The sequence below is a fragment of the Rhinopithecus roxellana genome, chromosome 10 (assembly GCF_007565055.1).
Source record: "Rhinopithecus roxellana isolate Shanxi Qingling chromosome 10, ASM756505v1, whole genome shotgun sequence".
Classification (NCBI taxonomy): domain Eukaryota; kingdom Metazoa; phylum Chordata; class Mammalia; order Primates; family Cercopithecidae; genus Rhinopithecus; species Rhinopithecus roxellana.
In genome coordinates, this window is record NC_044558.1 from 14,014,292 (window position 1) to 14,029,133 (window position 14,842).

The 14,842-nt window shown below is 38.5% G+C and overlaps 1 protein-coding gene across 1 annotated transcript in view; it reads left to right on the top strand.

The window, feature by feature from the left end:
* The window catches only part of FAM234B (family with sequence similarity 234 member B), a 42,256-nt gene that overhangs the window by 632 nt on the left and 26,782 nt on the right, over positions 1-14,842 (top strand). Inside the window, exons 2-3 of the mRNA XM_030938939.1 lie at positions 5,511-5,588; positions 5,678-5,902. Of these exons, the coding sequence (XP_030794799.1) occupies positions 5,511-5,588; positions 5,678-5,902 (303 nt within the window). The remainder of the gene's footprint in view (positions 1-5,510; positions 5,589-5,677; positions 5,903-14,842) is intronic.

A 14,842-nucleotide genomic window follows, 5' to 3' on the forward strand; every position in this document is an offset into this window, starting at 1 on the left:
GAGGGATTTCCTAGCTATCTTTCTGTTATTGATTTCTAGTTTAATCTCATTGTGGTGTGATAAATTCCTTTGTATGATTTCTATTCTTCTAAATTTGCTAAGGTGTGTCTTATGCCCCAGAATGTGGTTTATCTTGATGAATGTCCTGTGTGGGCTTAAGAATAATGTGTATTCTGCTGTTGTTGAATGGAATAATCTATAATGTTAATTAGATCAAGTGATTGATAGTGCTGCTCAGGTCAACTATATCCTTACTGATTTTCTGCCTACTTGATTTATCAATTACTAACAGAAAGTTGTTGAAGTTTCCAACTATAAATAGTGGAGTTGTCTGTTTCTCCATTCAACTTGGACTTCGGCACATTTAGGATTGTTATGTCTTCTTGGAGAATTGACTCCTTTATCATTACAGAGTGCTTCTCGATCGCAGAAAAATTTCCTCATTCTGAAGTCCGTTTGTCTGAAATTAATATGGCTCCTCCAGTATTCTTTTGATTAGTGTTAGAACGATTTATCCATCTCTATTTCCTTCCTTTCCTTTCCTTTCCTTTCCTTTCCTTTCCTTTCCTTTCCTTTCCTTTCCTTTCCTTTCCTTTCCTTTCCTTTCCTTTCCTTTCCTTTCCTTTCCTTTCCTTTCCTTTCCTTTCCTTTCCTTTCCTTTCCTTTCCTTTCCTTTCCTTTCCTTTCCTTTCCTTTCCTTTCCTTTCCTTTCCTTTCCTTTCCTTTCCTTTCCTTTCCTTTCCTTTCCTTTCCTTTCCTTTCCTTTCTTTCTTTCTTTCTTTCTTTCTCTTTCTTTCTTTTCTTTCGTTCCTTTCTTTCTTTTTCCTTCTCTCTTTCTCTTTCTTTCATTCCTTTCTTTATTTTTCCATTCCTTTATTTTTAATCTGTCTTTATAATAAGAATGGTTTTCTTGTAGATAATATACAGTCTTGCTTTCCTTATCCACTCTGACAGTGTCTGTTTTCTTTCTTTCTTTCTCTCCTTCCTTCCTTCTTTCTTTTCTTTTCTTTTCTTTTCTTTTCTTTTCTTTTCTTTCTTGGTCTTGCTCTGTCACCCAGGCTGGAGTGCAGTGGCATGATCAAGGCTCACTGCAGCCTTAACCTCCTGGGCTACAGTGATCCCCTCACTTCAGCCTCCTGAGTAAGCTGAGACTACAGACACATGCCACCATGCCTGGCTAATTTTGTTTATTTTTTGCAGAGATGGGGTTTCGCCATGTTGCCCAGGTGGTCTTGAACTCCTGGGCTCAGGCAGTCTGCCTACTTTGTCCTCCCAAAGTGCTGGAATTACAGGCGTAAGCCGCTGTGCTCAGCCTCTGTCTCTTAATTGGTATATTTACTGATATAGTTGAATGAATATCAACTATTTGCAACTATTTTCTATTTATTGCCAGAGGCTTCTCTTTCTGCCTTCTCTGGTTTCAACTGAGTATTTTATATGATTTCATTTTATCTGCTTAGTTTATCAATTATATTTCTTAAAAAATGTTAAAAGTATTTTCCTTAGTTTCAGTATGAATTTTTGACTAATCTATCTTCAAATAACACTATACCATTTCACATGTAGTGCAGATACTCTCTTTAGGTTGTAATCTTAAGCAAGTCTGGAGGGTTTTAGAGATAAATGTGTGGAGGACTGAATAATCTACTTTATCTTTCATGGGTGGAAAAAGAGGTTAAGGAGTCCCATACTGCCTACTTCTCCCTGTATCACCTAAAGGTTTGCTTTTATGACTTTTTGATGTTATGTGATTTGGTGCACAGATACATGTAACTCATATCTTTATCATGCATTACATCCTTTTTCATTATAAAGTGCTTTAAAAATCTTGTTAATGCTTTTTGCTCTTAACTATCATATTAAGATCATATCCCCAGCTTTTTCACAGTTAGACTTTTCAGACACACTCCTGCTATCTTTTTATTTTTAACTTCTTTGAATTTTGAGCACACATGTTTGACTATGGACAAAGAATTCCACCTCTGCCTGTATGCCCTATAATGCACTCTACATCTGAAATCACACTTTTCTTGTGCAGAGATGCAACCATATGCATATGATCTTTACCAAAGAAGTTTCCAAATTTATTTGTGATGGATGAGAATGTGTATTCAAAGGTAATATAGTACTGGAGTTACCTTCAGGGATATCATACTCCTCAGCCCCTATCTCATCACTAAAGATTCGTTTTCAAAGGAACAAAGCAATAGACAATAGAAAATCTCTTTTAGGTGTGCCCAAAACAGAGTTTTGCTTTGCAATCCAATTTGCAGATTTTAAAAAAAGTGTATTTAGCTATTTCACATTAATTCCAAGACAAATGTTTGGTTTTTGTCATAACATTTTAAGTTATATTTTCTATTTTCACAATTTATAACCTCTTTTTTTGTGTGTTTCCTGTGCAAATACTAAAGCATTTGTATTTTTATACAAATGGTTTCCTTTATAACTATGTTATTTATAACACCCTATTCACCTGCATTTCTTGAGACAAGGCCAATTAATTTCCTACAATGAGAGCAATAAAATTAACATCTTTGTTCTTCCACCTCCCTCCTGGTGTTAGTTTGGAAGGGGTGCTATAACAAAGTACCAAGATGTGGGTGGTTTAAGCAACAGAAATTATTCTCCCACAGTTCTGGAGGCTAGAAGTTCAAGATCAAAGTGTCAGCAGGGTTAATTTCTCCTGAGGGCTGGGAGGGAAGGACCTGTTCCATGTCACTCTCCTAGCTTCTGGTGGTCTCAGGTATTCCTTGGCTTGCAGATGGCATTCTCTTTGTGTCTTCACATTGTCTTCACTCTGTATTTGGCTGTCTCTGAGTTCAAATTTCCACTTTTTTTTTTATAAGGGGGCAGTCACACTGGATTAGGGCCCACCCTAATAACCTCATCTTAGCTTAATCATCTGGAAACACCCTATTTCTAAATCAGGCTACATTCATAGGCTCTGGGGGTTAGGATTTCAACGTCTTTTTTGGAGGAACGCAATTCAAACTATAAGACTCTTCTACTGCTAGATTTTAGCCACATTACTCACTTCCTAATGTTTACCTTTGAACTAGTAAATGTACTATGGTTTTATTATTAATTTATTATTTTTAAGTTATATTTTTTACTTCTGACTCTAAATGATGAATAAATCAAATTACTTACTGCTTTCTATCTTCCCTCTTGGTCGCCACTCAATTTTTGCTGATTATATCATTTATACACTGTAGAGCTTCATACCATTCACATTTTACTTTATCATTTCCACGTTTGTTCGACTTTGCTTGCTTTTCTCATTCCTGCCTTCTTTTTCAGTTTCTGCAGTCTATTCTTTCCCTCATTTTTTTCATTTCTCTGATATTTTTATTTCTGCTTCTTTCTGAGCTCTCTTGAGTTTTTGTATCTGCTTTTTAGTTTTGTTCTACAATGATAATTGTTTCATTAAAATTTTATAATTCATGACAAAATATTTGGCCTAAATTTTCATCTGCTTTATAGGGATATTTTTCTGGTGGTTTTTGACCCATTTTTTTTCTGTTCCTTTTCTCGATTTTTTTTTTTCCTCTTGTATTTCTGGACAGCTCCTGTGTTGGTTCTATTTTGAATACTTAGTTTTTTTTTTTTTTTTTTTTTTTTTTTTGAGACTGAATCTCGCTCTGTTGCCCAGGTTGGAGTGCAGTGGTGTGATCTCGGCTCACTGCAACCTCTGCCTCCTGGGTTCAAGTGATTCTCGTCCCTCAGCCTCCCAAGTAGCTGGAATTACAGGCATGCACCATCGTGCCTGGCTAATTGTTACGTTTTTAGTAGAGATGGGGTTTCACCACATTGGCCCAGCTGGTCTCGAACTCCTGATCTTAAGTGATCCACCCACCTCGGCCTCCCAAAGTGCTGGGATTATAGACCTGAGCCACTGTGCCCAGCCCTTGAATATTTAGTTTTAAGTAAATACAGTGTTTACTGTATCAGCGATTCATGGTAAGTCAACGTGGAGAAGGGGCAAGAATGTGTTTCAAGCTAGGGAACTTTTAAGAAACAATTCTCAGTATGGGAATTTATTTATCTCAATATGGGAGTTTATTTAGCCTTCCCTGCACCCAACCAGATAAAATCTGTTCACTTTTCTTAATACCCCATGGACAGATGATGAGAAGGAGGAGAAGAGGAAGAGAATGTGGAGGAAGTGAATATGCCTGCATCAAGGGATTCTTCTTTTAAACCTACATAATTTTTTTAAATCAACCTGTGCATGCCAGTTCCCACTGGTGCAAACCAGTGATTTTGATTTTGTACTTCAGTGCATGCCCTTAACCTTGGTGAAATGTCTTTGCCACTTCTTTCTGAGATGTACAATCCTGAGTGATTGCTCCCTCTCTGAACTTTTTTGAATCCCTGCTTAATCTTCTCCACTTTTGGCATTCTTTTGCATACTTTGAGGTTCAAGGTTTTAACTGTTTCCTAATTTTACCATGTATTATGTTTGTGTTTGCGTTTCTCCTTCTCCTTGCTATTTTTGGATAATTTTCTAAGAGGCAATAGAGAAATTCTGCTTTTACACCCCTGTATTTAATTGAAAAGATGGAATCTGCATTTTGAAGGTTTCAGTGTGATAGATGACCTCAAGTTCTTTGATGTTCTTTCCATTGAGAGGTGGGGTCTACCTCCACTTCCCCTTGAATCTGGACTAGCGCCAGCCACTCACGCATATAACTAATTGAAGGTAGCAGAAATGACACGGCATAACTTTTGAGTTAAGTCAGAGAGGCCGTGCAGCTACTGCATTGTTTGCCGGTATACTTGCCCTTGGAGCCCTGAGCCATCATGTAAGAAGGCTGCCATGCTGAGAAAGCCTAAGCCACAGGGAGAGGCCACATGGAAAAGCTTGGTTGATAATCCCAGTTAAGCCCAGCATTCGAGTCATCCTAGCCCAGGTACCAGACATATCAGTGAAGAAGACTTTATCCGTAGACATTTGAGACATCCCCAACTGCTTAAACCTTTCCAGTGGCATCCCCCAGACATTGTGAAGCAGAAACATGCCATCCTCACTGCACTCTGTTGGAATTCTTGACCCATGGAATCCTTAGGTGTAATAAAATGGCTGTTTTATGGCATTCATGTGAAGGAGGATTATTATACAGCAACAGACAATCAGAATGTCTGGTGAATCTTTTGCACAATAAAATTTGAAAACTACTGTCTGAGATAATTTTCACTGTACCCAAGAAAGTTGACGCCATGGTTGTATGGTGTTTTAACCTAGCTAAAGTCAAACAATTCTCAGAATTTCCTTCCTTGTATGGTTCCAGGTTGGAGCTGGCCCCAGAAGAAATTTGTGCAAGCTTTTAAGGGTGGAAATGAAGAAGCAGTCACTTTTAATGCTCTAGAGGACAGTGTAGGGCATCAATTGCCATTGCAACCCAGACACATTATCACTGATCTGCTGATTTACCTTGTTGGCATGGATCTGCAGCTCCTTCAGCTCATTTTTTTAAAAGTATAATTCCCATTTTATTTTTCTCCAGAGAATAGTCTGTCTTCAGCCTTTAAGAACTCAGCTCCTTACGTGGGTTTTGGTGCGGGTCGTGTGGCAGCATCCACAGGTCTAAATCTGGGTGGGGGTGTTCGGTCCTTATGGGATTCACGAAGTCAATTCCTGACTAATTTGTCGTGAACTGGATAACTCACACAGTAACGCAGCTTCACATGCAGCTTGGGAAGCACATAGGCATCGAAGATGTTCATTTCAGGAACGTCCCTGACTGTTGCAGCCCCCACTGTGTTTCAAATGACGAATTTCTTCATGGCCTTGTCCTTGGGCACACATTGGGCACAGTTCATGCAGCAAATAAGCTGCATGTGGCCGTGGCCCATTTTGGCACGACCATTGTTCCTTCTTTTCTTTGTCGTCTTGGAGGTATGGACTGGAGACTCCTTCAATTCTTGATGGACCTCTTTGAGTACTGGGTCAGGTGAAAGTGCTGCTCCATGGTGAAATATGCCAAAGAGTAGGATAGTTAACAGAGCCTTGGGGCAAAACAGTAAAGGAATATTGCTGCTCATCTCACATTAAAAGCAAAAACCTGAAAAACATTTGGCCGTCTTTCTTGCTGAGGATTGAAAAGAATGCCCTTGCCAACTCCATAATGTAGACCAAGCAACACAGGGCTGTGTTGTCTATTTCAGTTAAGGTGCCATATTGCAATGTATCTGGGTTGCAGTGACAATGAGATGGCAGTTGTATATGGGACTACAACGTTGTTCAATTTTTATAGGTTTAAATTAGTGGTCCAGCAGGCAGTTAATTTTTTTCTTTTTATTTCTTTCAGGGCCAGAAAAGCAAATTAAATTGGAATGTGATGGAGACCACTATCCCTGCCTCCTTTCCTTCGTTAAAGGTGGCACTAATTTCTGTAATTCTTTTCAAGATGTGGCTTTCCTTCTGATATACCATCATGGCTGGAAGAGAAGACATAGGTGAGCTTAGAGGCTTCCACTGGGTCAATTTTACTGTAATAACTCTAATACAACAGGTCAAGAAAGAAATCTGAGGGCTTTTCCAGTTTTTAATTATAACCATCCCAATTATGCACTCAGGGGCCTGACCATCACTGGTAGGTTTATGTAGCCCATGTACCCACTGTGAAATAGACTGGGACAGGGACTCCATATATCTCCTGGCTTTCATAAGCTCCCACTCTAACCTGGGGACTATGCTGGCATTTCAGACCCCCTGGCAGAAGTATCAGCTAAGACTGTATGTCTAATGGCTCTCAAAAATCTGGGTGTTTCCCTTTTCCCTAGTATATCTGGAAAAAGGCTGCAGGTCCCTTTGGGGAGGGAATGGGGGCATGCTTATTGTATGTATTTGCAGTGGCATTGCAGGATTCCTTATCAAGGAGGTTAGACTTCCTCTTCAATCAGTAGGCTTTAGTTCTGAGAACTGGCCTGAGATCTGAAATATAGGATTGCAATTATCCATTTGGTGACTGACATCAGCCTTTTGTTCACTAGCTTTCAATTTTTGTGTGGTTATATAAACCAAGTAGTAGTCTAATTGGTTGCCCTTCTGTATTGCTCTTATTGGCCATTGCCACAGATACTAGTAGGTGAAGAAACCTTGACTGTTACTCTAGCTTTGGTCTGTATCACAGTAATTATGCTCCTCCTGACTTTTAAGATTAGATGCCACCATCTGGTCTCTGCTATTCTTGAATCTTATCATCCCCATTGATAATAGCCCAATTCCATTGCAAAATCTCTTGCTCTCAAATGTACTAAGACATAAAATACACAGATGTACTAAGGGACAGTTATGGCTGACCTCAAAAGACGCTGGTGCCTCGCTACCACTGTTATTACTTCCTGTACTGGTTATTACTTTGGCCTTCCTGGGGGACCTAGTCAGTGTTAGGTTCTCTGATTCACATCGCAAAGGATTTTAATATGTATACCTTTCTGAACTTGTTGACACCTTTCTCAACACTCTGTTGAGGCAGTTCCAGCATCTCTATCTCATGAGAGATTGACACTGTATCCAAGCCTCGAGGAGTCGTCCCAACACCATTTTAGGACTGACTACAAGTGTCCTTATCAGGACATTAAGTTTCAAGTCACGAGTCATGAAAGAGTGCTCCCACATCATTATCTGCTCCCTTAGCTCACCTTATATTCTCCCTCCCCAGTCTAACATCCTTAAGCTCCACTCCCATACGCACTCCAATTAATATATGTTAACCAGGTCTTTAAACTTGTTGTATGTGTATATAATATGTTCAGGAGGAAGAATCTTCACTTGAGTTGTGCTGCGCCTTATTCCTGTCACTGGTTTGGAGGTAGTTAGGGAAGATAGAGTTAGGTCTTGAGAAGGACAAGCACCATTTTGTGAAGCACCTGCTTCACACGAGCCCTCTGCAAGGTCTCCTATTGAATGGCCGCTGTTCTCTTTTAATAAGGGGGAGGAACCTTAATCCTTCAGGTTGGTGAAAAAAAGCCTCAGTAGGTCTCTTCTGTCAAGGTCAAAGATCTGGTATGATAATCGTGAGAATCAGAGACTAAGATGAGGATATTTGGTTCAAGGTGGTCAGGTTCATGCAACCAAATATCCTCATCTTAGTCTCTGATTCTCACGATTATCATACTAGATCTTTGACCTTGACAGAAGAGATCTATTGAGGCTATCATTCACTATTCTTGGAGCTCTGCTAGACTGGCAATTCAATTCTGGGCTTGCTTTTGAATAGCATCTGCCCTGTGGCTACAAAGGATAAGAACCTCTTCAAACACTACCATGGAAGCTTTCTCACTTTCACAGTGTGTCTTGAGTTATCAACTTAACCTGCGCCCATCTATGGTTTTTTCCCCTTTTTCTTCAAGACCTCTGAAGCCGTGAACAAAAGTCAACCAAATTCATAGTTTGTATAATTATCTCTTTCCTGCTTATCCTACTTGGGGTTTTTCAAGGCTGACCAGTAAGTGACCCAGTCTCAGCATCTCAATCTGAGGGTCTGCTTTCTAGAGCTACTTCTTTATTTCACTGTTTTTAAATTGACAAATAAAAGTTGCATATATTTATGACATGCCACATAATTTTTGAAATATGTATATATTGTGGAACAGCTGAATTAACATATGTTTTATCTCACATACTTACTTTTTGTGGCAAGAACGCATAAAATCTACTCCTGGCAATTCTCAAGTACATCACACATTGTTATAACTATAACCATGTTTCACAATCACCATCTAACGTTGTTATATTCTATGATAAATCTCTTAAACTTATTCCTCCTATGAAACTGAAATTTTATATCTTTTGACTGACATCCTCCTTATTGACCTCCCTACCCCTCACCATTCTACTCTCTGCTTCAGTGAGTTTGATTTTTTTTAGATTTCACATCTAAGTGAGTTCATGTGGTACTTCTCTTTCTGGATCTGGCTTATTTCATTTAACAAAATGTCATTCAGATTCATCCATGTTATTGAAAAGGACAGGATTTCCTTGTTTTGTTTTCAAGACTGACTAGTATTCCATTATGCAGAGCTACTTCTAATACCAACTGTTTAGCCTAGGTTTCTTCAAAGTGCTGAGCCTGAGACAAGGCTTGTGCGATGGTCATTATTTTGGAAAATAATCCTTCAAAGAAGAATAAGGGAAGAACGAAGCAGGAAAGGAGGGAAAGATAACTTAAGAGCACCTTACTGAGTGGATGGCACTGTGGAGAACTGGAGATTAATCCTTGTTAGGGACCCTCTGGGAAGTCATGTGCAGCACACTTAAGAATCATCTACTTGAAGGGGAAGAAGGGAATATTTATCACTGACTCCTGTACAATGCTGGCTGAGGATTGTCCCATGGGATATAACTCTCACATTTCCATTTTTGGAAAAAAGTATTTGGTTATTTTTTATCTTTTAAAGATGATCAATGAGACTTTTAAAAAAGTATCATTATGAACTTATGGATTTTAATATATTTAAGTCTCTCTGTTGTAATCATTATTCTTATTGATAATGTCCCATCTTTGGCTATTGTGAGTGCCTTCAAATTGGTTCCTGTGACCTTTTAACCTGAATCCAGCAGACTTTAGTAGCTTCCTTGTTTTCTAGCATGACAAGGTCTTCTAGGCTCATTCCTGCTCCAGACACGAAATCATCCATTTTCCCAAGGAGCCCTTCAGAGATCACGATCTGGCACTAGAGGTCCTCACTGCTATTGGGTTGGTCAATGTATGAAGGCCTGTTTCCTGGACAGAGCTAGAAATATGTTTTTGTTTACGGGAAAGAGAAATACCTCATGAGTTAGTACTCATATTTCCAATTCAAATAAAATATTAGTTTTTCCTTATCTACCTTCTTTGATTTTATATTTGCACTTCTTTACTCTTACTAATTAGCATAATTACTTATTTGCTTGTTAAAAGAAAAACTTTAGACACAATTGAGCAAAGAGGGATTCACAAATCGGGGCGCGTTCCCATCTCCTGGAGCCAGAATAGGTTTGGAGTAACTGTGGAGCTGTCACGTGGTTGGATAATATTTATGGACAGAAAAAGGAAAGTGGTGAACAGAAAACAGAAGTGAGGTACAGAAACAACTGGGTTGGTTACAGCTCAGTGTTTGCCTTGTTTGAACATGGTTTCAACAGTTGGCAACCTGTGATAGGTTACAGTCTGTTTACATATCCAATTAGGTTACAGTCCACTTTAGGTCAAACTTAAAATATGCAAGGAGGCAGCTTTAACGTAACACAGTTTAACCTGTTCTATTTGTATATATAATTGTTTCAAACATCATTACAAAATTACTTATTTTCTATACCCTATCATATATGTGTGTATGTTAGTTTGATACTCACCATATCAATATTGTTATTAACAAATGAGCCCTGAATACAATGTAAGATTTCTTTGCAATTCTATTTTTCCCTTAGAATATATCCCACTAGGAGGGTACAGTCAAATTAATATGTTTTGAAGTTATTGAATTAATTAGATATCACTTTCTCTATATGTTAATAGTTAAACCATCAACTTAGTATTTGTTCTCAATTTTTAGGAACTGATATTTTCTCACCTTTATTTAATTTTATTTTTAAATTATGTAAACCATTTATGTGGTTTGTAAGTCAAAGCTCTAAAACAAAGTATATTCAGAGAAGTTTTAACTTCTTTTTTTTTTTTTTTTTTTTTTGAGACGGAGTCTCGCTCTGTCACCCAGGCTGGAGTGCAGTGGCCAGATCTCAGCTCACTGCAAGCTCCGCCTCCCGGGTTTACGCCATTCTCCTGCCTCAGCCTCCCAAGTAGCTGGGACTACAGGCGCCCGCCACCTCGCCCGGCTAGTTTTTTTTTTTTTTTTTTGTATTTTTTAGTAGAGAGGGGGTTTCACCATGTTAGCCAGGATGGTCTCGATCTCCTGACCTCATGATCCGCCTGTCTTGGCCTCCCAAAGTGCTGGGATTACAGGCTTGAGCCACCGTGCCCAGCCTCGAGAAGTTTAACTTCTAACCCTATTCCCTCTAACTTGTTTTTTCCTTCCATTTTTCATTAGAGTTTAATTTATTCTTCCAGTTTTTTGTTTGTTTGTTTTTGTAGAGACAGGGTCTTGCTCTGTCACCCAGCATCGAGCGCAGTGGCATGATCACAGCTCCCTGTAACCTTGAACCCCTGGGCTCAAGCAATCCTCCCACCTTGGCCTCCCAAAGTGTTGGGATTACAGGTATGAGTCACTGTGCCTAGCCCCTTATTCTTCCATTAAAAAAATCTATATATATGTATACATAGATATACTGGCATTCCTTCCTTTCTTAGATAAAAGGTAGGCTACTATACACCTTAATCTGCACCTTGCTTTTTTTCACTTAATCGTACTTCATGCAATTCACTTCGTGATGATGCTTAGAGATTGCATTCCTTTCTAGAGCTTCACAATTCTCCTTTTTGTGAACTTATTGAGATATAAATTGAAGACGGTGCAAGCAGATTTGGAAAGCAACTGAGTCCTTAACTAGAAGGATAGATTTATCACTTGTTGCAATGTGGAAGACTGCAAAAGGAACACATTTTTGGAGAAATATCAGAAATTTAGTGGACATATTTTGCTTGAGATGTCTATTAGACATGTAAGAAGAACTACAAATAGACAGTTTTGAATACCCTAGTCTAGAATTCAAGGGTGAGGTCCAGGCTAGACATATAATTTGGAAGTTAATAGCTGGGGAGTTTGGTGAAAGAATGGAAGAGTAAATGCTCTAGGCTGGTCATTTCTCCCCTGATTTTATTAACTCCTAAAAGCAGGAGATTTGGGTTGCCTGTTTTTAGCCCCTGGACTCCTGTTTCACTGATTTCCATGGTGAACAGGTAGGCAATCACTGTCTGCAAGCAGAGTAGGAAAGGCGCAAGAGGAAAATGCTATCTTGTTCTCGCTAACCTATGCCCCCTGCCAGTCTTCTCTCCTGGGCTATTGTCAACCCTTCTTCCCCCACCCTCTTCAGGTGCAGAACTTCCATCTCCCAGGGTTTCTTACTGTTGATGTAATTAGTTCCTGGAATCTATGCTTCCTTCTGAGCTTCTGCTTGTTTGATTCTGGGGAAGGAAGCCGGTAACCCATGCCAGTTTTCCATCTTTGCAGGAACTCGAAATTCTATTAGATTTTAAAAATTAAACAGGGGAAATAATTTTTTTTAAGAGAAAAAAGATGAGGAAACTGATTTATCATCTCTTTCAAATATCCTGTGGAACTATTCCAAGGAGATTGATTCTGATTAGACTCAGCCTGGGGAAAACAGCGATTCAACAAAGCTGGAAACTGCGTACCGGCTAAGAAAATAAAGAACTGACTACTTGCCAGGAAGGAAAAAGTATTCTATGTGAAGACACGCTTTAACTCTAAAACCTTTCTGAAATTTTACCTTGGGTAAACATGTATAGTATATCCTTAAAAGCTACATTTCCCCAGCTTACGGTAAACAAGTGGAAAGATACCAAGTTCATCACAAATTATTTCTCTTCAATCTTGTATGATTCACTACTGTTATGTAGAGAAAATGTTTTAATATTATAAAGTCAAGCATAAAAACCTACAATCAAAATTAAATATGCTGAACATTAAAACAAACAGGAGAGGTAGTTTATAAAGTTAAACTAAATGACATAATTGGAAGTTAATAAAACTTAAATAGATCTTAGAAAAGTTTTCTGATGGAAATTAATATCTACATTTTTATATAGTTTCTCTTAATTGACTATGTCCTTAGTATACTCTGTTTTTTTGTTTTCTATTTTTGTGCTGGTGGCTTTTAAACAATTTTTACAAGAAATATGTTTATTATCTACCAATACAGATGAAAAAGGAGTCAAAAGTGAAAGTTCCCCTATGATAGCAGAACCTTCCCTTCATGAATGCAAGGCAACATGCCTCCCAGAGATAACTGCCCTTGACAGCTTAGTATTTATCTTTCCAGACTTTAGAAACTCAAATTAACATTTTCACATATACACGCATATATTGAATACATACGTATTTCAGATATATGTAGAGAGATAGTTACATCTCTATGTATCTGAAACTTACGATGGGTATGTTTCTATATTATTAGTACATTTAGATCTATGTCTTTATTTGAAATAGCTAAAATTGATTGTGCACATATATTTATAAATTATATTTTATTTCATTGAAAAATACACACAAAAAAAGAAAATTAAAATGAATCTGCCTGTGGTCCCAGCTACCCTGGAGGTGGAGGTGGGAGGCTTGGGCCTGGGAGGTGGAGGTTGCAGTGAGCCAAGATTGTACCACTGCACTCCAGCTTGGGTGACAGAGCAAGACCCTGTCTCAAAAATAAAATAAAATAAAATAATACAAAAAAAAAAATAGAATAAAATGAACCATATCTTTTTATTCCTTTTTAAAATAAGACATTATAAAAATAATCTGAAAAAGTAGTATCTGGTCATTGGTCCCGGTTGTATCTCTTCTTTTCTATGTTGCCAGTTTGTATTATTTGCACATTCACTAAAAGAGAGAAGAAATTCACAGATCTGTAAGGCTAAGGTGTAAAAAGGAATACATTTGTAATGGAAGCAAATAAACTCTTGAATTCCTGGTCTTTAAGACTGGGGAGTGGAGGAAAATATATTCAACAGTTTATCAAATGAGAGAACAGAGATGGAGGATTAAAATTAAGGTTAAAAAGAGAATTTGAAAGCAATTATATGGGACAGGCAGAAAAACTTCATGCAAAAACCCTTTCTTTAAAATGTTTACTGTTATTTAAGGTTGGTTTTGTAATGAAGAAAATAGCTTCATTCTTAGAAATGAGAACAAACTTCAGGTTTTTCAGGCCAACCAATGTAGAAAAACAAGAAGTGAGTTCTGTGATGAGACAGGTTGAAGTAGCCTCCAGTACATTTACTTCTCTAAAAATAGCCATTTTTTTCATGACAAAATAGCTACAAAAGAATAATGAAAATTGCCATTCTTGGTCTTTAAGCCTGTACTAGTGGAAATGGAAATTTTCTCAGCTTTTAGAGTCCATATCTAAGGTCTTTAAAGACCTAAAGCCCATGCAGTGAGAGAGAAAACATTTGTGAGAGGCAGGAGGAATTAACTCCATAAAGAAATACCTCTCAAGGGAATGTAAGGCTTGATTGCAGAAGTGAGTATTAGCCTCAAAGGAAAACCTTTTGCAGTAAAATGATAAAACTTCATGTACTTAAGGCAAAGGGAAGGGGAAATTTCTTTTTTGTTTTGAGACAGAGTCTTGCTCAGGCTGGAGTCGCTCAGGCTGGAGTGCAGGGGTGTGATCATAGCTCACTGCAGCCTCAACCTGCCAGCTCAAGCAATTCTCCCACCTCAGCCTCCTGAGTAGCTATGATCACAGACACGTGCCACCATGCCTGGCTAATTTTTTTTCTTTTGTAGAGATGGGGTCTTGCCATGCTGTCCATGCTGTATTTTTGATAAAAACAAGGAAATAGCCTCAAGCGAAATTTTCGAAGAACCCTGCATCAATATTTCAGGCATTTTCAGGGTTGATGTATGGAGCAGGGATTCAGCATTGCTGTCTCTGTCTTCAGAAGACAGCATCAGTTCTCCTGGGAGGCAGTCACAGGTGCAGTCTCCAAGCCCTACAACAGCGGCTATCTGCCGCGTGCCGAGTTCTGGGGAGCTGAGGATGTCCCAGCAGAGATAACATGACTGAGGATTAAAGAAGCAATTGCTACTCACTGGGGATTAGATTTGCAGACTTCTGAGATCCCTTCCAACATTGAGATCAAATGTTATTAAAAGAAACAACCACACACACCCACAAATCCCCTGCAGCAGGGCTGAAATTGGACCTGGGAAGGGG